The sequence below is a fragment of the Diceros bicornis genome, chromosome 34 (assembly GCF_020826845.1).
Source record: "Diceros bicornis minor isolate mBicDic1 chromosome 34, mDicBic1.mat.cur, whole genome shotgun sequence".
Lineage (NCBI taxonomy): Eukaryota > Metazoa > Chordata > Mammalia > Perissodactyla > Rhinocerotidae > Diceros > Diceros bicornis.
The window spans coordinates 35,651,588-35,676,960 of NC_080773.1; the positions used below are offsets into that span (position 1 = coordinate 35,651,588).

The 25,373-nt window shown below is 49.2% G+C and overlaps 2 protein-coding genes across 7 annotated transcripts; one reads left to right on the forward strand and one right to left on the reverse strand.

Moving 5' to 3' along the window:
* Nucleotides 1-6,791, reverse strand: ZNF772 (zinc finger protein 772). 4 transcript variants are annotated; one of them, XM_058530470.1, is made up of 5 exons: nt 6,540-6,791; nt 5,619-5,657; nt 4,128-4,248; nt 3,475-3,597; nt 1-2,483 (listed from the first exon to the last, which is right to left on the reverse strand). In XM_058530470.1, the coding sequence occupies exons 1-5, from the start codon at nt 6,570-6,572 to the stop codon at nt 1,339-1,341; spliced, it is 1,461 nt and encodes a 486-aa protein (XP_058386453.1). In that variant the 5' UTR covers nt 6,573-6,791; the 3' UTR covers nt 1-1,338. The 4 variants fall into 4 exon arrangements, with proteins under 4 accessions (XP_058386453.1, XP_058386454.1, XP_058386452.1 ...); XM_058530471.1 differs by having other exon boundaries at nt 3,490-3,597; nt 4,128-4,254; XM_058530469.1 differs by having other exon boundaries at nt 4,128-4,254.
* A 5,353-nt stretch (nt 6,792-12,144) lies between these two features.
* LOC131397504 (zinc finger protein 773-like) lies at nt 12,145-24,573 on the forward strand. 3 transcript variants are annotated; one of them, XM_058530473.1, is made up of 5 exons: nt 12,145-12,416; nt 14,526-14,564; nt 16,832-16,958; nt 17,451-17,549; nt 23,295-24,573. In XM_058530473.1, exons 1-5 carry the CDS (start codon nt 12,384-12,386, stop codon nt 24,392-24,394), a joined length of 1,398 nt encoding a protein of 465 aa, XP_058386456.1. In that variant the 5' UTR covers nt 12,145-12,383; the 3' UTR covers nt 24,395-24,573. The 3 variants fall into 3 exon arrangements, with proteins under 3 accessions (XP_058386456.1, XP_058386458.1, XP_058386459.1); XM_058530475.1 differs by lacking the exon at nt 23,295-24,573 and adding an exon at nt 20,333-20,366; XM_058530476.1 differs by lacking the exon at nt 23,295-24,573 and adding an exon at nt 20,338-20,358.
* The last annotated feature ends 800 nt before the right edge of the window (nt 24,574-25,373 follow it).

A 25,373-nucleotide genomic window follows, 5' to 3' on the forward strand; every position in this document is an offset into this window, starting at 1 on the left:
TGGGAATGGGTGAGGGAGAGAGGGATTATAAAGGGAATCAGAAAACTTGGTTTCACAGGTGCAAACATGTATTGAAACTTATCAAACTGTACACTGTAAATATGTGCAGTTTATTGCAGAAAACGTTTAGATGATTGCTCTGACAGTGACTGTACCCATAAGAGAGATGCAAATATGGGAGTCCTGAGAAGTTCTGTGAACCCTCATACCAAAGCCATAGTGATGGAAACACTTGCAGATCCACCTTTAGAAGAGTCATATTCCCTAGAGCTGGCTGTAGGCTCCCAAATATCTATTAATCACTGTCTGTGCCAATTATGATTCCTACCTGGTCCTTTTAGGGGACAGTGACATCTGCCTACCGAATAACAGATTTCAGGGATGTTGGCAGGTCCCAGGGGATCAAGTTCTCCTCAAGTGGGCTGGAGAATATGAAACATCCCCTGGGAACAAGGGACTCAATTCATGCTGCTTTTGGACACACCACAGGTGGTCACAACAAATGCCGCTCAGGGTGATGTTGGTCACACACACAATCTCGGCATACAGGCCACAGGCCTTGAGCAGCAATGCAAGTCAGGCTGAAACTAGAATGAGAGCTGCTCTTTGATTGCCTTTCTGCTAACACCACTGAGACACAACAGTTGGAGCTCTCACAAAAGCTGTTCATCCCCTCACACTGGCAGAGAACAATTCTGTTCTCAACCCACCCACAAAGTGAACAGAATCCCCAAGATAAAAGACAGTTTAAAAACTAAGGCATTTGTTGCAAAAGCAGAGCAGTATGAGGCAGACAAGTCCCAAGCTAGGTGATTTGGAGCCTGGACAAATCCATCATGAGTGCCACATGAGACCAACAGAGTCCATGAAAAATGGAAACTTTCTCTGCAAGCAGCCAGCAGAACAAAGCTTGCATCCTCCTGGCCCAAACTGGGTCATGTTCATGCTTAAACCACCTGGGGGAGCAGGAAGGAGGATCTTCTCAGGCTACTGATGATTCCCTCTACGGAAGGGAAAAGGAACAGAGGTCTGCCTATCAAAGCATGTTGGGGTGACTTGTGCACAATGTGGGACCCTGCTGTTGTGTAGATGGATGACTTGTTTCAGAGACGCTGTCAGTGATATAATTCTGGCAAGCGTCCCAGGCAGGTTACAAAGTGCAACATTGCTCCAGAAAGCTTCCCACATGGCTGGCACTCAGAAGACTCTCCCCAGGGTGGGTGTTCAAATGTATGAGGTTCAACTTCAGCTGATGGCTACTCATGTAGGCTACTCTCAGAGCTTCTCTCTGGTGTCAGTCATTACACTGAACAAGGAGCTGACACATTTCCGGCTATACTAAGACCTTTCTCCAGTGTGAACTTTCCAATGTCTGATGAGGGAAGCCCTTTGCCTGAAAGCCTTCCCACATTCACTGCACTTATATGGCCTTTCTCCAGTGTGAATTCTATGGTGCTGAACAAGCACATGTTTGTGGCTAAAGGCTTTTCCACACTCACTGCACACGTAAGGCTTTTCACCGTTGTGAACTCTTTGGTGCGCAATAAGGTCAGAGCTCTGGCTAAAGAACTTCCCACATGCAATGCACTCATACGGCCTTGCCCCCGTGTGAACGCTCCAATGTTTAATGAGTCTATATTTGTGACCAAAGTATTTCCCACATTCGCTGCACTCATAAGGCCTTTCTCCAGTGTGGATACTCTCATGCTGAACGAGTGTAGATTTGTGGCTGTAGGCTTTCCCGCATTCACTGCACTTGTAAGGCCTTGCTCCAGTGTGGACTCTCTGGTGTACAATAAGGTTGGAGCTGTGATTAAAAACTTTCCCACAGATGCCACACTCGTAAGGCATTTCTCCAGTGTGGATTCTCTGGTGCTGAGCAAGTATGGGTTTGCGGCTGAAGGCTTTCCCACATTCGCTGCACTCATAAGGCCTTTCTCCAGTGTGGACTCTCTGGTGCTGAATAAGTGAGTCTTTGCGGCTGAAGGTTTTCCCACATTCATTACACTCATAATGCCTTTGTCCCCTGTGACAGGCCTCCGCACACTTGGTGTTACCACGTGGCTTCCACTTACTGTGAGGGGTATGGTGCTGGAAAATGTTTGAGCTAGTTGGGAAGTCCTTATAACCCTCCCCTGTCATAAAAGGCAACGCCAATGGTTGGAGAAGGCAGCTGTTCACAAGAAATGCCCCGCCCTCATCCCCTCTGAAGAGTTTCTCTCCACTGCGCTGCTTCTGGTGGTGAAGGTTTGCATTGAACCAGAATTGTTTCCCACATGCCACACACATGTATGGTTTCTGCCCAGGGTGTGCTTCCTGGTGCTCAGCCAAATGCAAAATGTCTTTCAAGACTGGGCCACATGTCTCACAGAGGTGGGCCTTCTGGGTAGAAGGGCCTTCCTTGGGAGTCCTGACCTGTGACACTCCTACAGAAATGCTCTGTTCCAAAGGTATCTCCTCATCCTCCATTCCATGCCAACAACCTGAAGGCAAACAAATGCTGGTGAAGTACAAACTGACACTGGGGGTGGGGGCAGTCTCATTACAAGCGTGTGTCTAACAGAATTAAGATTAAGGTCACAGGGGGCCGGGCCCGTGGCTTGGCGGTTAAGTGCGCGCGTTCTGCTACTGGTGGCCCAGGTTCGGATCCCGGGCGCGCACCAACGCATCGCTTCTCCAGCCGTGCTGAGGCCGCGTCCCACATACAGCAACTAGAAGGATGTGCAACTATGACATACAACTATCTACTGGGGCTTTGGGGAAAAAAAAGGAGGAGGATTGGCAATAGATGTTAGCTCAGAGCCAGTCTTCCTCAGCAAAAAGAGGAGGATTAGCATGGATGTTAGCTCAGGGCTGACCTTCCTTAAGAAATAAATAAATAAATAAAATAAAACAAACAATTTAAAAAAAAAAAAAAAAGACCACAGGACTGCTGTCAGGACAAGAGGCCTGAGCTCAGATTGAACAAAGGGCTGCTATGCAGTAGTTGGCATCTAAAGGTCATAGAATGGAAGAGGCCTTGACTGGGAGAGGACACAAATGTGGGCAATAGCCCAGGAAGAGCCAGGGTGTCCAATAAAGTCATCCACAAATGGATTTCAGGGAGGCCTTGGCTGCTGGGGACACGTGAGAGCTGTGCAGAAGGGTGTGTTCCCTGAACAGCTACAACTGAATAGTTAGTATTTACGGACTATTTGGGATGCATGCACATCTCATTGCACATTAAGTATAGGTCAATGCTGGAAAGCAATGCAGAGGGAACAGTGGAGAAGACCAGGTGAGATGTGGAGGCAGAGGTGGGGAACAGCCAGGGGCCAAAGGTCAGAGCACAAAAGACAAGTGTGTAAAGAGGAAAGTAAAGACACAAATGAAGTGTGGCCAGTGGCCTTGGCACTAAAACAGCTGTGGGTACAGAGGTTAGGGAATGATTAGAACACAGCCCCGACAATGCACCTTTCCCCAGCTCCCACTCACCCGGGCCACACCCACCCTGGGCCTCTCTGGTCATGGCTGGAGTCAAGTCCACCCAGTCAGGTACCCAGAGGTCACTGCCCTGCTCCAGTGGGGCAACCTCATGGGACATGGAAGATGCATTTCCTAAGGAAAAGACAAGACAGGTAAATGGCCAGCACTGGTCTGAGTGACCCACCCCTCAGAGAAGAAAACTAAATATTACAAAAATAACCTCAAAGTAGGGTTTTGCAGGAATAGCCCAGTGGTCCCAGCAAGTAGTGACCACACTGGTCCCTGCAATTTCTGACACAGGCAGGCCATCAGAAATGTCAGTGAGAGGAATGGGATAGAACCTGGGCACAGGGGTCATGGTTCTGGACAGAGGCCCTCAGTCAGGGAGAGGACAAGCTGGATATGATCCACTGGGTGACTGTAAGATGCCTCACTCCTGGATCCATCCGTACAAGCTTATGGGGCAGCACGTGTTGGGACTGCTCACGAGCCAGAGGTGGCAGTGCACACAGCTCGCGCCTGGCATCCACAGCACCTACTCCAAGGAACTTAAAAGGGAGACAGTATCCATGGCTCAATACAGGAAGGGCCAGGCTGCCCCTGGAAAACAGGGGAGGGACAGAACCCAGTCCAGGATACTGGGGTAGGAGTGACAGCCTTACCCAGCGAGGTCATAAGTGCGAAGTTCTCCAGCATCACATCATGGTATAGGAGCCTCTGAGTCTCATCAAGGAGCCCCCACTCCTCTTGGGAGAAGTACACGAACACATCCTCAAAGTTCACCTGCCCCTGCCACAGTGGGGAGAGCCAAGTCCATGAACAGCCTCTCTTCCAAGGATACCCATCTGTGCCCCGCCAGAGTGCCCTCCTGCATTCCTTCCTACCTAATTCCTCAATTCGAGGAAATGCCAGGACCAGGTGCCACAGGTGTCTGCTCTCTCCTCATAGTCCCTTTGATCAGTGTCTACTCAAAGCAACAACAGGAAGGCGGGCAGAAAGGCACCATCTAAGCTCTGGGCCTGGCATGCATGGCTGCCCACCCCCCCTCCTGCCAGCCAGTCCTCCTGGGGTTGCTAAGATCATGCTTATTAAACAACCAAAGTTGGGCTCACCTTTCTCCCTTCAGCCCCCAATACCAGGGCCCAGGGGCCAACACTTCATACTCTTTTCCACATGCACATCACTCTTTTGGATCACTCTCTGTCTCACAACCCTAGCCCCTGAACCAGTCGTTGGCCTCCACCAACACGTTCCTGGCTGACTAAATGCACTGCCACTGTGATGTGTAGATTCTCCCTCCTAAACCCGTCTACACACCGTCTTCTACCTTTTGGATGTCTCCATCCTAAACCGCTCCAGAGAACTCCAGTCCTGTGTCCAGCAGCTTACCTGACACCTCCACTCAGTGTTCTCTGGAACATCTCAGAAACTTCACATGACCACAAATAAACTCCTGATTATACAGAGTTACTTCTACCACTGACTTGCCCATCTCAGCTGATGGAAATTCTACCCTTCCAGCTGATAAGGCCTAAAACCTTGGGGTTATCTGTTTCTCTCTCTCACATCAGGAAATCTGACCCAATCACTTCTCCCACCTACACAGCCACCCCTCTGGCCCATGCATTACCACCACTCACCTGGAATACCGAAGTAGCCTCCTCCTTTGGTCTCCTTGTCTCCACCATAACTCCCTCAACCCTCACCACACAGTCTGTTCTCCACTTGGCATCCAGAGGGATGGATCAGATGACCTCTCTCCTCTGCTCCACACCTCCCATGGCTACACCACCCTCAGAACAGAGGCCTAGCTCATCAGTTGCCCATTTCAGGCCTGACTCCTGCCCACCCGCTCTTGATTCCTACCAGACATGGTGGAGACCTGTAGTTTCTTGAAAACTCCCACCTCAGTTTCACCTCCAAATATTTGCACATGGTGGTTCCTATGCCTGGAACAACCTTCCACACCTTATTCCAATGGTCCCCGAAAATGGGAACTCTTCCATAAGACACCTGGCCTGGCCTCAGAACACTGGGCTTTGGGTTTCTCCAGGGTACTCAGACTCAAGAGCTGGGAGAGTAAAAGTAAAGTGTTCTATGACACTACAATCCTGAAGACCACGTGGGTGGGGGTGGGGACACCCTCCCCTCACCTGTACAGGGTCCATAATCACTTCTGAGTTCATGGGAACCTGTGGGAAGAGGGAGACTGTGAGAGACAAGCAACCACCAAGAAGCCCCAAGGGCTCATGCCTAGCCCCTATTCCTGCCACAAAGACCTAGGGATGACTGTCTGCCCTCTGTGCCTCAGTCCTCAGGGCCATCTAACAGCTGTGTTACCTCCAACTAGGTCTCAATCTTTCTGTGTCTCACTATCCTCATCATCTCCCCACCCGTCTATTCTCCCTTGAGCAATCCACGGAATACTATTTTATTTTATCTTATTTTATTTTATTTTTGTGAGGAAGAGCAGCCCTGAGCTAACATCCACGCCAAGCCTTTTTTTTTTTTTTGCTGAGGAAGACTGGCCCTGGGCTAATATCTCTGCCCATCTTCCTCCACTTTATATGGGATGCTGCCACAGCATGGCTTGACAAGCGATGCATCAGTGCACGCCCGGGGTTCCGAATCCAGGCCGCCAGCAGTAGAGTGTGCGCACTTAACCAATACGCCACGGGCGGCCCCCACGGAATACTCTTCAACCTTCAGATCGTGTCCCTCCTCTGTTCAGAACCATCCATGGCCCCCATCACCCTCAGAATGAAAGCACAGCTGCTCAGGCCGATATTCCAGGTGTAACTCCTCTCACACTGATTCCTTCAGACATCGAAGGGCCCAGGTTTCCCGAATGCTCCGGCTGTGTCGCACCTCCACGCCTTTGCACATGCTGGCTCCTCTGCCTGTAACGTCCTTCCCACCCCACCGTACTAGCTGTCAGACGTGGGACCCAACCACCAGCGCCCCCACTGTCTGGACACAGGGGCCTGAGCTGCTGGGACCTGAAGCGGCCCTCACTGGAGGCTTCAAGATTCAGAGATGGAGGGCAGGGGAAGACCCGGGGGCGCAGCACCCACCTGCGCCGGGTCCGTCAGCTCGGCCGCCGCCATCGGAACCTGTGCACTGGGGACGGAGGGCACAGGGGAGAGAAGCGGTTGGGGGGCGACAAGTGTGAGGACGGGGCTCCGGCGGCCGGGTCACATGGGCAGCACCACTGCCGAGCCTCAGACCCGCCTTTGTTCAGGGGAGACAACGCTTCCGCTCGCGTTTTCCCTCTCCTGTCACCTCGGGTCCGACACTGCGTTCCCAAAACGGATCCGACGGATTAAACCAAAAGCGAACAAAATGAACGCCTAAGAAGGGAACAGGAAGTCCTGCCTTGACGTCTTCCGCACGAACGGAAACGCCCCTTTCCTGGGTCTTCATTGGCCCAGCGCCGCCAAGGCTCCTGGGTAATGTAGTTCCTACAGCACCAACGACGGAGAGAAGCATACAGCGCCACCTCCAGGGCAAAGGCCGAGGCACAGAGCTGGCGGCGCTTGGAAACGGCCTCTTGAGTCTTGAGGACTACGCGGAGCTTCGTTTCCTCTTAAAGGAGCCGCACCCATATTTCCGGTGAATGTAATATATCGCAGAAATGTTTAGAAACATTATTTCAAGGCTTCTTTACGCAGAGAATACTCACCAAAAAATCAAATGGACACACCATATGCTAGTGTCAGTCAGACCTCAATAGCTGGAAGCTAATAAATATTCTGTTGTTATCAGATAATCACGAGTAGCCTGAAGCTCCAGTTTGTTTTGTGAGCCTCAGCATTTTGGGTCAGGAACAAGAGAGAAAAGACTCCAGACACCACTAGACGTGGAACAAAGAGTGGGGCTGTTGGGTGCCTCCGAAGCACTTGGACAATTCTTGTGTATCTGGTTACTTCAGAAAACATTTTTCCTGCGTGTATTATCAGTGACTGTGTCAAACCCAGCGAGTAACACTCTTTTACAAGATAGTACTTAGTACTCTGCATACAGAAGTGTATTTAATTCTTTTAGGTATCTTACAAATATCTGAAAAGAAAGGCGGTTTACCAATTGTCATTTGGCAAGTAGGAGGGCACAAGAACAATTTCTGTGCAAAAGAAATAACCAGCAAACTAAATTTCTATACATAGTCAAAAGATCTTTTAACAAATTGTGACATAAGACTTTGAGGCCAAAAATGATGAATGTAATGGAAAACAAACTTACAGAAAATGAAATTCTACATATAATATTCAAGTCCAAAGAAAGTTGATCCCAGATGAAATGTCTGTGATGAGAGGAGAAATGAAAATTCAGAGAGAGGGGCATCTTTTGATTAAAATAACTGCTCATTATCTGTGTAAAACATGAATATATCTCTTTCTGGAGTTAAAAGGATGGAATTCCCATGCATAACCTCAGAACATATACATTGACAGGAGGCTAATTGCTTAATGTTCTAAACCCTGTATATTTCCAAGTGAGAACTAAATGTATTTATAACCCTATACTCTAATGTATTAGATAAATGTTAGCAATTTTTGCTTAAATATAATAAATAGGATCAAAGTATATACTTTTCAAACTAGAAGAGGAAAATTTTTGTGTGTGTGTGTGTGAGGAAGACCAGCTCTGAGCTAACATCCAATGCCAATCCTCCACTTTTTTGCTGAGGAAGACTGGCCCTGGGCTAACATCCGTGCCCATCTTCCTCTACTTTATATGGGAACTTATACCAGCGAACCCTGGGCCGCCGCAGCCGAGCACGCGCACTTAACCGCTTGCGCCACCGGGCCGGCCGCAGAAGATGAAAAATTTGAAATATAAATAAATAATCAATAGAAAGGTAAAGACAATAGTAAAAGAAATGGAACAAGTGAGGTAAAGAAAAGCACAGTGTAGGATATATTTAAACCTAAATGAGTATGGACTAAATGCTCAAATAAGCAGTCATTAATTTTTTTTTTTTTGTGAGGAAGATCAGCCCTGCTAATCCTCCTCTTTTTTTCCTGAGGAAGATTGACTCTGAGCTAACACCTATTGCCAATCCTCCTCCTTTTTTTCCCCCAAAGCCCCAGTAGATAGTTGTGTGTCATAGCTGCACATCCTTCCAGCTGCTGTACGTGGGACGCGGCCTCAGCATGGCCGGAGAAGCGGCGTGTCGGTGCGCGCCTGGGATCCAAACTCAGGCCACCAGTAGCGGAGCGCGCGCACTTAACCGCTAAGCCAGGAGGCCGGCCCAAGCAGTCATTAATTTTTGACAGACCAAAACACCCTTCACAAGGGATTCTATTTTTTTTCAGTGAATTTCCACAGCGTATTTTAAATTTTAATTGAAAGCACAACTAACATTCTATGGTGTTTTCCCTTACTCCCTATCCTGTAAGCAGGAAAGGAATCATGGGATGATGGGGAATGTCTAGAATTTGCTTTAGAGAAGCCAAGACCTTACCCTTGAAGGTTACCAGGCCATTGACCCAAACCAAATGCGCTGGGACATCATCAGAGATCTGTAGGCCAGTAATATTTCCTGGTTAGTAAGGTGGGGGTGGGGGTAAGGACAGTGTAAAGAGGTAACACTGTGAGTGATAACAGTTATAACGATAATTGATATTTATTTAGCATTTCCATGCCCTGAACATTGCATCAGATGCTTTACAAACCCTGTGCCCTTTTACCTGCACAACAGCCCTGTGAGGTGGATTTGTCACCTAGATTAATAGTAGGAAACTGAGGCTGCAAAGGGTCCATGACTAGCCCTCAGTCATGGCTGTTATGTAGCACAGCTGGGAATGGAGTCCACAGAGCCACAACTTTAACCACTGCCCAACATGGCCTCCTACCCCGTGTCATCTATCCAGCCCCTTTCTATGTTGGAGAAACGAGGCCCTGGAAGAGTCACATGCCCAGGTAACTGACGTGAGGACAGGGATGCATCTTGCCTTTTCCCTGTCCCAGAAACATTAACCTTCAGCTTTATTTATTCTTCAAACGTGTTTTCTGGGAAAAGCCCCACTGGCCCACAGATACAGAGGGTTTGAGGGGGGTAACTGTCTTTGCTGGAGGCTTGCCCTGTCATCGCAACCATCCACATCCAACCATTTCTGGACTACACAACAGCCTCTGCCCTGTCTCCAACACCAGTTCTTGCTCTGCCTTAGCTCACTCTCCACACATCAGCCAGAAGGTAATTTCAAAACAAGTCAGGTTCTATTTGGCAAATTCCGGTGGATCAGAAGGACATTGGTAGCCAGAGGGGAAAGGGCCTCAATCCTCATTGATGGCTTTCAGGAATGGAGCTGTAGATTTCACCCAGAAGGAGCAGCAGCTGATGAGTCTTACTGACCACCTCTACAGCCCAGAGTCCGCCAAAGTTACTCAAACTATCTGATCCCACTCTTACTCAGTGTACCTATCCTGCCTCGTCCATTCCTTCCCGTGACAAGCCCAATAAAGCCTCTGGGCCATGCTTTTTCCTCTCCCCCTTCTGCCTCATGATCCACCTTGGTCCTTCCCATGTGGCCCTGCATGGTGTGCCATGCCTCCTGTTTCTAGGGTTCTGAGTATAAGCTTCTTCCTTCATGAAGTCATTTCTGTGTCTCTGTGTCTTATCATATCTGATTAAAATAAATCCCAGGTACATTTTGTGACAGTAGATAATCACCTTACCTAAACTAAATGATTAAATAGTCTGTTCTTTCCTCACTGATCAAGTTATTTCAAATTCGACACCCATGTGAAGCTGTTTTAGTCTATTATGATCATCCATTTGTCTATTCCTACGATTAAATTAAAGTGTCTACATAGTTTCTCTCGTCTTTCTTTATTTTAAAAACTGTCATACATTCAGTGGAATGTTCATAAGTGAAGTACAAATTGTTTTTTTCTTTTATAAAGACCACACCTATAAAACTATCACCCAGTGTAAGACAGAACATATCAAGTTTCTTAGGCCTCCCCTGTCCTGTCTCTCCTTCTGTGTTGTTCTGGCCACTAGAGGTCACCTGACATTTTGATTATCATTCTGTTGATGTCTTTATAGTTTTGCAACTCATCTATATTTCCCTAAATGATAGACTATTATTGCCAGATTCTGAATTTTCCATAGATTGTACTATAGTGTATGTATTCCGCTATGAGTAGATTCTGTAACATGTTTGCTAGATGCACCCACACGGTTCATGGTATAGTGGTCAGCTCATTTTCATAGCACATCAGTAATCCAATGGGTGAATGATCCAGAATCTACTCTTCTAAGATGTGATTTCAAGGAAGTGATACATGTCTTCCTGTGTTTGGCTTAAGGAGGGAGTTTCTCTGCACCTCATCTCACACCTGTTGATGGGTTTCTCTCTCCTGACTCTCTTCCTTCCCTTCTATAATTTTATTTATTTATTTATTTTCCCCCCAAAGCCCCAGTAGATAGTTGTATGTCATAGCTGCACATCCTTCTAGTTGCTGTATGTGGGACGTGGCCTCAGCATGGCCGGAGAAGTGGTGCGTAGGTGCGCGCCCGGGATCCGAACCCGGGCCGCCAGCAGTGGAGTGCGCGCACTTAACCACCAAGCCACGGGGCTGGCCCTCTTCCTTCCCTTCTGTTCACATGCCACATTGTGGCCTGATCTAAATAACTCAGGCCCCTTGGGTCTCTCTCTATCATCCCGTATTCTCTACTCCAATATTGACTCCCCTCCTCCTTTCCAGAATCAGCTAGTACTGAAAACCTAGTTTCAGAAAGTTCCAAGAAGGAGCAAATGCTTCATCATCTTTTGTCCTCATGAGTCACTCCAAGGCTGTGATGAAGTTGGTCACTGCTCAGCCCATGGATGAAAGGGACAGAAGAAAAATGGAGGAAATGAAGATTGACATGAAAGAAATAGAGTCACTAGAAGGGGAGGTAGTGGGAGAACAAATAAACAAACAAATAAAAAACAAACAAATCTCTTTTATCAACAGCTGCTTGGTGTCAATAACAGTCCAGCATTCTTCCTACTTGAAGGAAGTTGGCTTTGTATCTAGAAATGGAAGGGCAGTGGGAACATAGAGTAGGAAGAGAAGAAGGGAAGAAATCTGGGGGGAGAGGAGTGTTGGCTTATGGGTCTGAGGCCTATAGTCCTTCCTGAACACCAATGTTGGGCCCTCAAGAGGGAAAAGGGCACAAATGACTGGGGGGAGAGGGAGGAAGGTGAACACTGGGATCCCCGACTATCTCACTACCTACATCCAGAGCTCAGAGTCTTTGCTTTTTCTCACACAACAGGTATTGGTTCACCATCGTTGTCTTTGATACTGGGCATCCCCCTACCAAGGGAAATTTGGCAACGTATAATTGGTTCAGTCCACGGAAACTGCTTTATTGTGGCCCTAAAGATCCTAAGTCCTTCAAAAGAAGGAAAGGGTGGAGCACCATCTGCTTGGGGAAATTGAAATCCAGGCCCACCTACAATAAGGATAGTCTCTGAATGAAAGTCTGGCAGAATTCTTGACCTGAGTGCCCTTCCACCACCATCTCTCCAGTTCTGTTCACTTCCTTAACGTTTGGCGCTGTGCGAACTACATTACCCAGAAGGCGCTGCGCTCTGCGAGGCCGACGCTCGGCCAATGAAAACGGTCGTTTCCGTGCGTCCGGTGCCCTCTGGTCGGGACTTCCGGCGTCGCCTCAGAGGCCGTCGTTTTGGGGTCTCCGGGGTCGGTCCGTTTCTTCTGAGGCTCCCGAAAGCTGGTTTTGGGCTGGGGTGACGAGAGAGGGAAGGCGCGAGAGGAGGCAGGCGGCGTCCTCTTTGCACAGAGGCGGGTCTGAGGCGCGGTAGCGGCGCCCAGGGGTACCCCGAATCTGGGTCGGGGACGGGGATGCCCGGGGCCCGACCTGGTCCTGTGCCCCCGGCCCGCCCCGCCCGCAGAGTCCGATGGCGCCGGCCGCGCGGAGGGAGCCGGCTCAGGTCAGTTCTCGGGCTGCGGCTTCTCCCCGCCCTCAGCCCAGCCCAGCCCTAGAGCCCCGAGTGAGCGTCCCCGGCTCAAGCCCCTGGGTCTAGGACTGTGAGGTGCTCGTGGGGGGGCGTGTGTGGGTGAGCTACATGCAGAGGGACCAGCTCATGCAAAGGCACAGAGGTGGGATTGAGCTCAGAGTCCTAAACCTGAGGTTTGTCTCGTGTCTGCAGGGAACAGCTTGTGAGGGGGCGAGTCACATGGAAAGGCAGCCCGAGCAGCTGGGCCTTCTGAGGGCGCTGGTGGCCACGGAGGGTTGTGAACAGAGAAGGGACTCGATCAGTTTCTCAAAGTGTTCCAAAGCCTTTTCGGGAAAACAGACTGGGAGGAGGGTGATCAGGTTGGAGATAAGGAGACCTGTGAGGAAGTCAATACAATAGACTAATAGTTCTGGTAGGGACTGGACCATAATGGTGGTGGAGGTGGAGGTGGAGGGGGCGGGGTGGAGGAGAGGAATGATCGGATGTCTGATGGATTTTAAAAACTGAACAGACAGGATTTCCTGCTGCATCAGATGTGGCTGTGAGAGAAAGTAGGGAATGAAGGACCATCCCGTTTTTTTGGTTTGCATTTTTGTGTGTTGCTGTTTCCTGACTAACTGGAAGGATGGAGAAGGGGAAGTCAGCGCACAGAGCAGGTTTCAGGGAAAAGATTAGGAGTTGGATTTTGGACATGGTAATCCTGAGATGTCTTAGCGGGGAGGTGTCACATGGGTAGCTTGCTCACTCACATCTGGATTTCTCAGCGTGAGGGGGGTGGCGATCTGGGCTGGAGATATCCAAGGGATGGTGGGTAGTGGCCTGGACCAGGGCAAGGTCTGGGGCTCATGTTTAGGAGGGAGAATTTTTTTTTTTAAGATTTTATTTATTTATTTTATTTCCCCCCACAGCCCCAGTAGATAGTTGTATGTCATAGCTGCACATCCTTCTAGTTGCTGTATGTGGGACACGGCCTCAGCATGGCCAGAGAAGCGGTGCGTCGGTGTGTGCCCGGGATCCGAACCCCGGGCCGCCAGCAGCGGGGGCGCGCGCACTTAACCGCTAAGCCACGGGGCCAGCCTTAGGAGGGAGAATCTTAAAGTTTTCATTTCACATGGGCCTGGAGGGTGGGGCTGCCTCCAGAGGGGTGGATTTCTGTGGTCCCAAACGGTTCTGGCTGGGGTCTGCAGGAGTGGAGGGTTGTAGGGTCTAAGGACCCAGGACTGGGATGGAGACTGAGATGTTCAGTGGTGTAGATTTCCCACTTCAGGCTCAGCAGGCCCTCATGTCCACTCTTTGTGGAGAAAAGGAAACGTCAGCCAGGCTAGTCGTGCAGCCCCTTTGGAGCCTAAGTTCTCCCAGCCCTCAGGGCAGGAGAGATGAGCAGCTGCTGCGCTGGAAAGGCCCCCAGCAGGATTGCCTTCAGGAGAGTATACAGTAGGCAGCCAGGTTGCCAACAGGACTAGTATCTGCTCCGGTTCCTCAGGCCCAAGCCCCCAATTTATTACCTTGTGAGTTTATGAAATAAGTACTTAAGCACTAATTGATAAAAACACATACACGTGTTTATGTACATATATACCCCCATATGTATGTATGTATATACACACATACACATATATAGGCAATTAACATGGATTTAACAAGTTAAATTGATGTAATCAGTTAATAATTGGTTGAAATTTTAATATACTGCTAAACATTTGATTAAAATCAAATGTGTTAAATATCACATTCTCTTAGTTAAAAGGCATGTAAAAAACTCCACATTTTCAATACCTACCAGTTCATTTGCACTGAAATTGTTGACAAAAGTGTTAATTAAATTATGAGAATGGTAAGTGTTGATACTTAGTACTTGACACATAGGAATGAGTTTGATAGAAATAATAGCCCCAGTGGGTGGGGGCTGTTATTATCCCCATTTTACAGATGACAACACTGAGGCACAGGGTGGTCGAGGACTCATCCAAGGTCACTGGCAAGGCATCACTGAGGGCAGAGGCCCAGATGGTGTGAGGGGCTTGGATGAGCCTTTGGGGCCCAATAGTGTTGCCTGCTTCTCACGGCCTTGCTTTTCCATAGGTTCCTGTGGCTGCAGAATCACTTCCACACCATGCAGAGGTAAGTGAAGGGTGTCTCAGATCCTTACCCTCTTCATGGACTCCAGGATTGTGGTGTCCTGGGACTTTGCCTGCTACTCTCCCTACCCTTCCATCTCAGATCCCTGAAAGGTGATCACAGAAGGTTGGGGCTCTGAGTCCTGATCAGGGATTATGTGGATTGGTTCCCATTTATGGCAACCAGTGGCATGGCATTTAGAAGATATTACGTTCACAGTGATCAACATTAGAAAATGCTAGAGGTGAGGGTGAGCTGGGATTGCTCCAGCAACCTTAGGTCTCCATTATGTCTGATGGAAACAGCAGGAAACAGGAGTTAGGCCTGGAACGGTAGCCTGAGGAGCTGGATCTCTATTCTGAGGGTGGTCGAGCCATAGAATGTTGGGAGCAGAGGAGGGAAGTGATCTGACGCAGACTTAAGCTTTTTCTGCTGCAGGGTAGAGAGCAGACTGTTGGGTTGGAGGGAGAAGAGAGAGGAGGCTACTGCCATAGTCCAGGCAAGTGTTGGCGGTAGCTGGACCAGAGTGATGGCTATGGAGATGGGAGATGTGTTGGAGTCTATGTCTGGTTTTTTTGTTTTGGTGAGGAAGATTTGCCCTGAGCTAACATCTGCTGCCATTCTTCCTCTTTTTTTTTTTTTTTTGAGGAAGATTAGCCCTGAGCTCACATCTGTGCCAATCTTCCTCCACTTTGTTTGTGGGATGCCTCCACAGCATGGCTGATGAGTGGAGTAGGTCCATCCAAACCTGCGAACCCGGGCCACTGAGGCAGAGCGTGTGGAACTTTAACCACTTGGCCATGGGGCTGGCCCCTGTGTCTGTTTTTTTTTAAGTAGGTCCGAGCAGACTTTCTGATATGGAGAATGAAAGAGAAGTGGAAGAGTCAGGGGTGACTCTGAGATGTTTGACCTTAGGAGGTAGAAGCGGAGAAGTACCACCATGTTGAAGTGGGTGGTACGAGTAATTTTCAGTGGGAACATTAGGAGTCAGGTTTTGGCCATGTTGACTTGAGATGTTCCAGAGGCCATTGAGTGGATTTGTCAAGTGGGCACCTGGACACACAAGTCTGGTGTTCAGGTGACGGGTTCAGATTGGAGACACCCACAATACGGATGGTGTGTGGACCAGGATGGAGCTGTGGATCAGATTTGGCAGGGAGTATTTTTGGGTCCTGGTAGCAATGCCATTAGGTAATGAGGGAGGGGAGTGTGGGGACAAGGACTGGGGTCTCTTGCTAGACACCTGGATGGAGGTGGTGGTCTTGAGAAGGACATGAGGGAGAACAGTGGCCATCGGGGAGGGGGTGTAGGAGTGAGGAGAGTCTGGCTAGTGGCCAGAGTTTCCATGGGGAGTGGACATGAGATGGATGTGGAGACAAGGCATTGAGAAGACAGTAGAGCCAGTGCCACTGTTTATTCCCGTAACTCTGGCCTCCCCGGGCCCTTGTTCTGACCCTGCTGGGACCTGGGGATTAGCTCAAGATCAAATGGGATCCTCTGGGAGAATCAGTAGGCCTGGTGTGAGAAACAGGTGGGCCTGGGCTTCGAATAAGCGTCAGAGGAAGCTGAGACTGGTGAGGGGACACCTTTACAACACAGAACTCGCAGAGGGCTGAGGGTGTCTGAAATCTGCGTGTGGTTCTGGGTGGCTGAGGATGAGCAAGGGTAAAGGCCAGGTAGGGAGGCCTTCACAGCAGGCCTGGGGGTTGACCCTGGCAGTCAGGGCCATTGGAGGTCTGGAACAGGGTGGGATTCTGACCGCATTTACCAAGCATCCTCTAGATATCATGAGCACGCTGGCATGTGGTGAGGCCAGGGAGATGCATAATAGGGTGTAGGGGGTGGTGGTGGCAGTGAGGCGTCGGGGATGTGAAGGGAGATGTGGTACAAAGAGTGATGTGCATGTTGGGAGGGAGGTCAACAGATGGCCCCAGGTCCTTTTCCTGGGGCTGAAGGGAGACCCAAATTTGATTGTGTTTGGGACACACAATCAGGGGGCCCCCAGGTGAGTTGTCTGGCAGGAGAAGGGTGAGGCTCTGCACACCAGGCCCAGAGCTTAGATGACGTCTCTTTGCCCACTGCCTGTTGTTGCTGAAGGCTGAACACAGTGATTAAAGGGACCACGAGGAGAGAACAGGCATCAGTGGCACCAGGGCCTGGTATCTGCTCTGAGGTGGGGAGCTAGCGGGGAGGGTAGGTGTTTGGGGGGGGATGCCAAGAGTCCTGGGAAAGGAGGCTGTACGTAAACTCAGCTGTCCCCACCTTGGCAGGGTCGTGTGACCTTTGAGGACGTGGCTGTCTACTTCTCCTGCGAGGAGTGGGGGCTCCTTGATGAAGCCCAGAGACTCCTACACCGCAGTGTGATGCTGGAGAACTTTGCACTGATGGCCTCTCTGGGTAAGGTCCTCGCAACCCACTGCAGCATCCTGGGCCGGGCTTTGCTCTTCCCCTTTTCTCCAGGGGCAGGTCTGTACTTCCCAAAGCTGAGCCGTGGGCACTGCTTCCTTCCCAGTGTCATGGAGTAGGTGCTGTGAGAGCCTGGGCTGTGTGCACTGCCCCTCCCCAAGCTGCCCCAAAGCCAGGCAGGAAAGGGTTTGGGGCTTAGAAGTCTGGCAGTCAGCCTGATGCATGACAGCCTGTTGGCCTCTCCCTGGCCTGGTGATGCTGTGAAGATCCGTGGCAGTTCTCTGCCCCAGGTTCTGCCCTCTTCCTCTGGCTGACATATGAGATCTGCCTGTGCCAGGAATTGAGGCACCAGCATGGCCACTACTTGACTGGATTGTTTCTGCAAGACCCTCCTCCAAGTTCTTGCTGTTATATTTAGTTTTCTTTCCTGTGGTCTGTCGTAGGGTGGGTTGCTTTGACCCACCTGTCTTGTCTCTCCCATAGGACTTGCATCTTCCGGGACTCATGAAATTACCCAATGGGAGCAGTGGGCAGATCCCTTTTTGCCTGCCTGTGGAGTCACCACTGCAGCAATGCCAAGAGGTACTTGGAGGGAGGAGTGGAGAGGTGTGAACTCAGATCATACCAGGAGTCTTGCTAGTGGGCCCTGAGGTTTTGGGGCCACAGCTGGTTTCCAGCTTTCCTTTCCCAGTCACCCACCTATCATGTCTGCTCTGATTGCTGACCCAGGGCTATCCCCAACCTCTCTGTCCTCCACATCTCACCTGGGCCTCCCCACTGCTCCTTCTGCAGTGCTCTCCAACAGTGGCCTTGTTTTGTATTCTTTTATGAGATGGTTTGTCAGGTGCAGCCACAAGAGGAAACACAGGAGGAGCTTAGGAAAAAACAAAGTTTATTATACTCAACAGGTCCAGAGAGACAGTCACCGAACACCAAGAGGCGCGTTACGTGGGAGCTCCCAGGGAGTGGGCTCAGCCAAGCAGGGGGGAAGCAGAGAGTGAGGACCTGTGGGCAAGTGTTTTTATCGGGGGTCAGGGGTAGTACAGAAGAATAGGCATGAGGGGATTTCATTGGAATGTTTGAATGTCACTAGGTCACAGTCAGGAGAGGGCAGGAAGGGGAACTCGTGGCAGAGGCCAGCCTTCACACTGGTGCACCTGGTCGTCTGGGTAGGGTGCTCACAGCCTGTTTGTGGGGATGTTGAGACAGCAGGAAGATAGGAAGTTTTATTTTTATTTTTATTTTTTTGATGAGGAAGATTGACCCTGAGGTAATATCTATTGCCAGTTTTCCTCTTTTTGCTTGAGGAAGATCGCTGCTGAGCTAACATCTGTGCCAGTCTTCCTCTATTTTGTATGTGGGATGCTGCCACAGCGTGGCTTGATGAGCGGTATGTAGGTCTGCGCCTGGGATCCGAACCTGTCAACCCCAGGCCACCGGAGTGGAGCACGCGAACTTAACCACTACGCCACCAGGCCAGCCCCTGATAGGATACCCTGTGGTATCTCAACATCATTAACAGTACTAATTGAGATGGATAACACTTGCTACCTGGGTTGTGGAGACATTAAAGGTGACTGGAATAGCTTGGTCTAGCCACCGAAGGCAAGCTTTGACAAAGGTGACAACTAAGAGGAGTCCTACTAGGCATATGATGGGGGTTTGAAACCCAGGCCACAGCCAGGCACTGCACTTAGTGGGGGGAAGCCCAAGAGAACAAGTCAGGCATCTCTGGAGTTCATGGAATCTGGTGTAAGGTTTTGGTTACGCTATGAGAGGTTTTTACCTCTTGACCTCATCCTCATAGCTTCGCCTATAGCTGTCCAGAATTATTGATGTACGTACAGCAGAAAGTGCCCTGGATGGCACAGATACCTCCTTTCCTGGCTAGTAAACAGTCAAGAGCCCATCTGTTATCCATGACCATTTGAGCTTAGACTCTTGTGGGCTTGTTGCAAAGGTGCAGCCTTTGTCCGTGATCTGAGAGGGCCACAAAAAGGTGCTGGTTGGCTCCTGCGGCTATGGCAAGTCCTATTAAGATGGGAACAAATATTGCCCGTTTTGCTGGCCTCTTTGGGTTGATAGAAAAGGGGAGGTACTGGTGGATAGAGAACTGTGGGGATCCCCAGTGTAACCACTGCACACTGGGGTACAGTTTCATTGGGAGTTGGCAGGGAAAAGTATATAAGAGGCTGTGTCTGTGAGTTTGGGCCACAGTGCCCATGAGGTTGTTATCATAAGGAGGGTGAAGGCCCTCACATGGGGAATGGCCATGTGTGGTTGCCCCCTGGGCACAAGTGGTTAAGCCTGGGGGTGACTTGATTGTAATGTGCAGCCGTCCCGGTGAGTCAGCTGGGAATGAAGGTAGGTGGTGTAAGCAAATGAGGGCTTTAAGGGGACCCTGTTCAGGTCCTGGTAGTACAAATTGTGCGCAGTGGCTGGGCTGTTTAAATAACTCATGGACAACTTGGTAAATGTATGTCAGGTTCCTTCAAATGTAAAGGCGAACTGAGGCTGACTGGTAATAAGCAGTGAGTAAAATATATTTGGCAGATCTGCATGGCAAAATAGTCCCTGGGTGCCCTTTGGATATCTTCAATTACTTCAGTTATGTTAGGTATTGGAGCTTGATGGGGGGAACTTGAACTCTGAGGTTTCAGTAATCAGTGGTTAAATGTTAACTGTTGGTAGAAGCCTTTAAGACTTTCCACATAGGACTACTGAAAGAAGAAATAGTGGGAATAATCACCCCTTCTTTTACTAGATCTGGAGCAACCGGAGGCCAGCAGTACCTTGTTTCAGGCGATATTGTGGCCTGTTTACTATGTCACCAGCAGGGGAAGCTCCACATGTTCTCACTTTGTGGTTCTGACCAGCAGGGCCAGGGACTTGGGCTATTCCCAGCATTGTCCATGGCCTGCAATGGCATCTCTTGTCTATAGAAGAAAAACTCAAAGCATTACGGGTCATCATGACAGGCAGCTGTTCAACAAAGATTGTTGCGATATTGACATCTACTGCGAATTGTTTACCGTAAATAGTTTTACTGGCATTACCCTGTCATTTAAAAGGGGTACCTCCTTTAAATTTGAATGGGTTGCCTGGAATGATGGTAACTAGGGCTCTCATATCCAGTAAAGCTAGGAAAAGTTTTTTAGAGTTCCATTGAACCACAGAGTTGTATATGGGTGATTGTCCCTGCGTGGTGTGACAAAGCCTGGGGACTGGCTGAATCCCATTGGAGAGGCCTTGGCTTTGCCAGTTTCAGAGCTGGAAGCATCCTTAGATGGACTAGGAGGAGTGGTTCCCTGAGCCACCAGACCTGTGGGTAATGGGTGAGGCTCTTTTAATATTATCTCCTTTAGGGCAGGCCCTGTGGCTTAGCGGTTAAGTGCGCGCGCTCCGCTGCTGGCGGACGGGGTTCGGATCCAGGGCGCGCACTGACGCACTGCTTCTCCGGCCATGCTGAGGCCGCATCCCACATACAGCAACTAGAAGGATGTGCAGCTGTGACATACAACTATCTACTGGGGCTTTGGGGGAAAAAAATAAATAAATAAAAATTATTAAAAAAAAAAATTATCTCCTTTAGTTGTTGTAATTTGGGGGCTGCTTGCCTAGTAATTAGTTTATGAGGCACACTAGAGTCTCTCAGTTGTCAATAAATGGGGCGAGTTGAATCTTTGGAGGCAGTAGGGGGTGTCAGCAAGTAGGGAAAGAAGGAGCAGGCTGAATGCTGGGGTCGGGGGGGATACCTGAACGCCAGGAGGTGGATGTGATAAGTCAGAATTTGAGTCAGAGTGGGTGGAGTTCTCATGGCATGTCAAGAGATCAGTTCCATCCACAGCCTCCTGTTTGGTGGGGGACATGCTGATAAGTTAAGCAATGCTGCCGTGAACTGAGAGGGGCACCTGCAAGAACTACTGCTGGACTCTGTGACAAAGGGGCCTCCTCTAGATTAGAAATGTGTTCAGAGTTTTCCTTATCGGAATGTGCAAAGAACTGATAGATCCATTGAACCATTCCAATTTCTGCAGAGGAGCACATGGGCTTCCTTGAGTTTTCCATTGGGCATCTCCAGGCCATGAAAATCAAAGTCAGTAATGGTAGGGCTTCTGAATCCCGAGGGGTGGTAGAGGTTTCCGGTTCCTTGTCTGAGGCTTTTACAAGCTCATCAAGTTTTGGCCTCTGTCACACCTGCCCTGGCGTTTGGGGCACCCTCTATCCTCTTTGGGTGCCTTCAGCCCTGAAATGTGTGAGAATTGAATTTGGAGAGCCAAAGGATCTTGAAGTAAATGATGTATCTTAGGCTCTTTAGTAATGCTGGCAGCTGCCTCATCTCTGGGGCTGTGAGCAGGAGCTACAAGCCTGTATTAAACACTCTCAGTAACCCATCAGCTCCCCTTTCTCCATCTCTTTGAATGAAATCTTTAAGAATGGTTTGGATTTCGTCTTGTGAAATTATGAATTTCAGTTTTTAACTCCTTTTGATCTCCCATGTTCTTGACCCACTGGGTCTGGAAAGACCTTGAATGCTTCTTTCCTGTAGCCCCTCTCATAGGCAGCAGCCTCCCTCTCTAGGGTGACCTCACCTGGGTCGGGGTCCATTTAGGGGAGCTATGGTGGCCTGGTCTCCTTGGGGGATTGCTCCTAGACTGTGGGAGCTGAGCAGTAGTTGGCTTGTTGATAGGCAGCACCACTAAGTAGATCCCTGAAATGTTGCATAGATGTCTTACCCTCCTCCGGTTATTGGGAGATGCTGAAATTAAATGTTCTTGCCGAGATCCTGGGCCATAAGATCTTGAGCCACTGATCTCCAGGGATGGGATCCAGGATACCCATAGGATCAGGAGACAAAGAGCGATAGCAACAAGGCATGTAGTGGAGAAGGGGTTGCCAGTACATCAATCCTCGTGGGGCGCCGTGGTGAACTTTTCAAGGGGGAGGCAGCATCACAGGTTAGACTGAGGAGGAACATGAACATGAGGAAGCTCCCAGTCCCAGTGCCTCTAGTCCACAAGTCTGACCTCCCAAAGGTTACCCAGCCCTCATCTGTTGACAAATGAGCTAATAGCCTGCAACTGATATCCAGTGTTCCTGTATCAGCTGCAGGGAGGTCAGCCTGCCACTCTCACCCTTGATCTCAGTGGAACCTTCATAATATTTTTAGTCAATTATGGCAGTCTGTCCCTTAATCGGGGAGTGCTGGGAGAGCATTTCTCCCCCTCTTGTCGAGTCAGGGCTGTCCAGAAGTGGTCTTGGGGTAATCTAGGAGGATGAAATCCATAATTTAGGGTGAAAAGCCTTGGCAGTGCCTAAGAGAGACAACACAAAGCAGCTCAGAGCAGCAGGCACAAATGCCAGCATGACACTGAGCCTTCCCAGATGGTAGAGCCCAACAGGGACAGCCAGTTTGTACGCCAGGCAGATAAGGGGCATCTCCCATGTCCTCCCTTGCTGGTGACTAAACCATCCTATTCATGATGCCAATCGTTTTGTATTTTTTAATGAGGTGTTCAGTCAGGTGTGGCCACAAGAGGAGACAGAGGAGAGGCCTGGGAATAAACAAAGTTTATTGTACTCACAGGTCCCAGGGGGACAAAAAGAGTCATTGCATGCCGAGGGGGGTGGGTCGTCAGGCAGGGAGCACCAAAAGAGCAGGCTCAACCAAGCAGGGGAGAAGTGGAGAGGACCTTTATTGGGAGTCAGGGTGGGGTACACAAGAAAAGGTGTGAAGGGATTTCATTGGTGCATCTGAATGGCACTAGGTCCCAGACCAGAGGGCAGGAAGGAGAACTTGTGGCAGGGGCCTACCTTATCACACTGATGCACCTGGTTGCATAGTTCATAGCCTGTGGGGATGTTAAGGCAACAGGAGAATATGAAGTTTTCAAGGTTATGCTACAGGCTTTCACTGAATATGTCATGAAGTGTGCGTATATCCTTAAATAGTATTTAAACACCAGCTATTTTGCATTTGATTTTTCTGGGCCTGGACACAGCCTTCTGCACTGTGTTCCTGTGTCACCAGCAGCTAAGGTCCTGCTGACAGTCATTTGCAGAGGAGTGTGTTGGAGACCCTGCCTCTGCTCCCTGAGCTGCACCCCCATCCTGTGTTCTTGCTGCTCATGAGGCCCCCCAACCGGTCTGTGAGCTTGCCAAGTCCAGCACTGCACAGTGAGCGCTTCCTCACCCTGACCTCAGGCCCCTCATTCTGCCAGCATTCCCAGGGACTCATTACTGGGTGTGTCAGACACATGTCTGTGAGAGTGCTGCCCCCTCCTACCAAAGTCTACATACGTTTCATCAGCATTTCCCTGCTTTCAGGTTGTTGGCATGGAGCAGAGGTTAAGGAAGCACCTTCTGAGCAGAGTGTTTATGTAGAAGGAGTGCTCAGAGCAAACCTTCACCAACACCAGAAGCTGCACTGTGGAGAGAAACTCTTAAGAAGAGAAGAGACGGAGGAGGGTGAGAAGGACTCCCCAACTAGCTCTGGTCTTCTCAAGCATCAGGTGGCTCACAGCGGAGGGGAGTCACATAGGAGCACTGAAAGTGAGGAGGCCTTTCACCCTGAAAAAAGGCATTACAAATGTGGCGAATGTGGGAAAGCCTTTGGTCAGAAATACTTACTTGTTCAGCACCAGAGGCTACACACTGGAGAAAAGCCTTATGAATGCAGTGAATGTGGGAAATTATTTAGCCATAAATCTAACCTTTTTATACACCAAATAGTTCACACTGGTGAAAGGCCTTATGGGTGTAGTGAATGTGGAAAATCCTTTAGCCGAAATGCTGACCTCATTCAACACCGGAGAGTTCACACTGGAGAAAAGCCTTTTACATGCAGTGAATGTGGAAAAGCCTTTAGGCATAATTCCACACTTGTCCAGCATCACAGAATCCACACTGGAGTAAGACCTTATGAGTGCAGTGAATGTGGGAAATTCTTCAGCTTTAACTCAAGCCTCATGAAACATCAGAGAGTTCACACTGGAGAAAGACCTTATAAGTGCAGTGAATGTGGGAAATTCTATAGCCACAAGTCAAGCCTTATTAATCATTGGAGAGTTCATACTGGAGAAAGGCCTTACGAGTGTAGCGAATGTGGGAAATTTTTTAGCCAAAGCTCTAGTCTCATGCAACACCGAAAAGTTCACACTGGAGAAAAGCCTTTTAAGTGCAATGAATGTGGAAGATTCTTTAGTGAGAATTCCAGCCTCGTTAAACATCAGAGGGTTCACACTGGAGCAAGACCTTATGAGTGCAGGGAATGTGGCAAATTTTTTCGCCACAGCTCCAGCCTTGTTAAACATCGGAGGATTCACACTGGAGAAATGCCTTATGAGTGCAGCGATTGTGGAAAGTCGTTTAGCCAGCGTTTCAACCTCATTCAACACCAGAAAGTTCACAGTGGAGAAAAGTCTTGAATGCAGCTAATGTAGAAAAACCTTTAACCAAAGTTCTGCTCTGATTCAGCAACAGAAACTTCACAATTCAGGCCGTATGAATACCATGAACATGAAGAAAGGTTTCAGCCAAGGGCTTCACTTTGTTCAGCACCAGAAACTTCAGATTGGAGGAAGGCCTTAGGAGTGCAGGGCATGGGCTGTCTCCTAGTCAGCCTAGCTTAAAACAGAGAAGCTCTGAGAGTAGCCTTTACGAGGGAGCCAGCAAGTGAACATCGTTCATCGAAATATGCACACTGGCCACAGGATGAGAATTGCTGACATCCTGCCCCTCCCGAGAAGACAGCACTCTGCTTGGGACCTCTAGGGAGAGGGAGCCCTGTGTTCTTGGCTGTATGAGGCTGGAGTGGAGTTTTCATCTGTCTGAGTTTGGAGGGAGGAAAGAGTGATCAGTCTTGGTTCAAATGCCAGCGGCTCTTGTTGTTCTTACTGAATATTAGATTTTCTTGAATGTTTCTTCATCTGCTGTATACCCTTAGGACCATTTCCAGAGACCTTAAATTGTGTTTTTATAATTTTCACCAGTTTTAATGGGAAGCAGGCCCACAAAGCTCCTCACACTGTCATGCTGGAAGTTGGTCCAAATATTTAACTTTTTAAGAACTTGCCAGATTGTGTTCTAGATGGTTATGCCATTTCACATTTCCTTCTGGAATGTATTAGATTTCTGGTTTCTTCACATCCTTGCTGACTTTTGTATGTAAGATATGAGCCATTTGTTTTAGCAATTCTAGTAGATGTGTAGTAGTATTTCATTGTGGTGTTTTTTGTATTTTTTTGGTGAGGAAGATTGTCCCTGAGCTAACATCTGTGCCAGTCTTCCTCTATTTTGTATGTGGGATGCCACCACAGCATGGCTTGATGAGTGGATGTGTAGGTCCACACCTTTGATCCAAACCCAAGAACCCTGGGCCACCACAGCAGAGTGTGTGAACTTAAC

What these genes read in the sequence shown, in the direction of transcription:
- ZNF772 (XM_058530469.1), bottom strand. Translation starts at nt 6,572, where the DNA reads ATGGCGGCGGCCGAGCTGACGGACCCGGCGCAG. An exon ending in TGATTATGGACCCTGTACAG is followed by an intron (nt 4,255 to 5,618) that starts GTGAGGGGAGGG and finishes CCACTGTGGCAG; the next exon opens with GGGCAGGTGAACTTTGAGGA. An exon ending in CCAGGGTGGGTGTGGCCCGG is followed by an intron (nt 2,484 to 3,474) that starts GTGAGTGGGAGC and finishes GTTTGCCTTCAG; the next exon opens with GTTGTTGGCATGGAATGGAG.
- LOC131397504 (XM_058530473.1), top strand. Translation starts at nt 12,384, where the DNA reads ATGGCGCCGGCCGCGCGGAGGGAGCCGGCTCAG. An exon ending in CGCGGAGGGAGCCGGCTCAG is followed by an intron (nt 12,417 to 14,525) that starts GTCAGTTCTCGG and finishes GCTTTTCCATAG; the next exon opens with GTTCCTGTGGCTGCAGAATC. An exon ending in CACTTCCACACCATGCAGAG is followed by an intron (nt 14,565 to 16,831) that starts GTAAGTGAAGGG and finishes CCACCTTGGCAG; the next exon opens with GGTCGTGTGACCTTTGAGGA.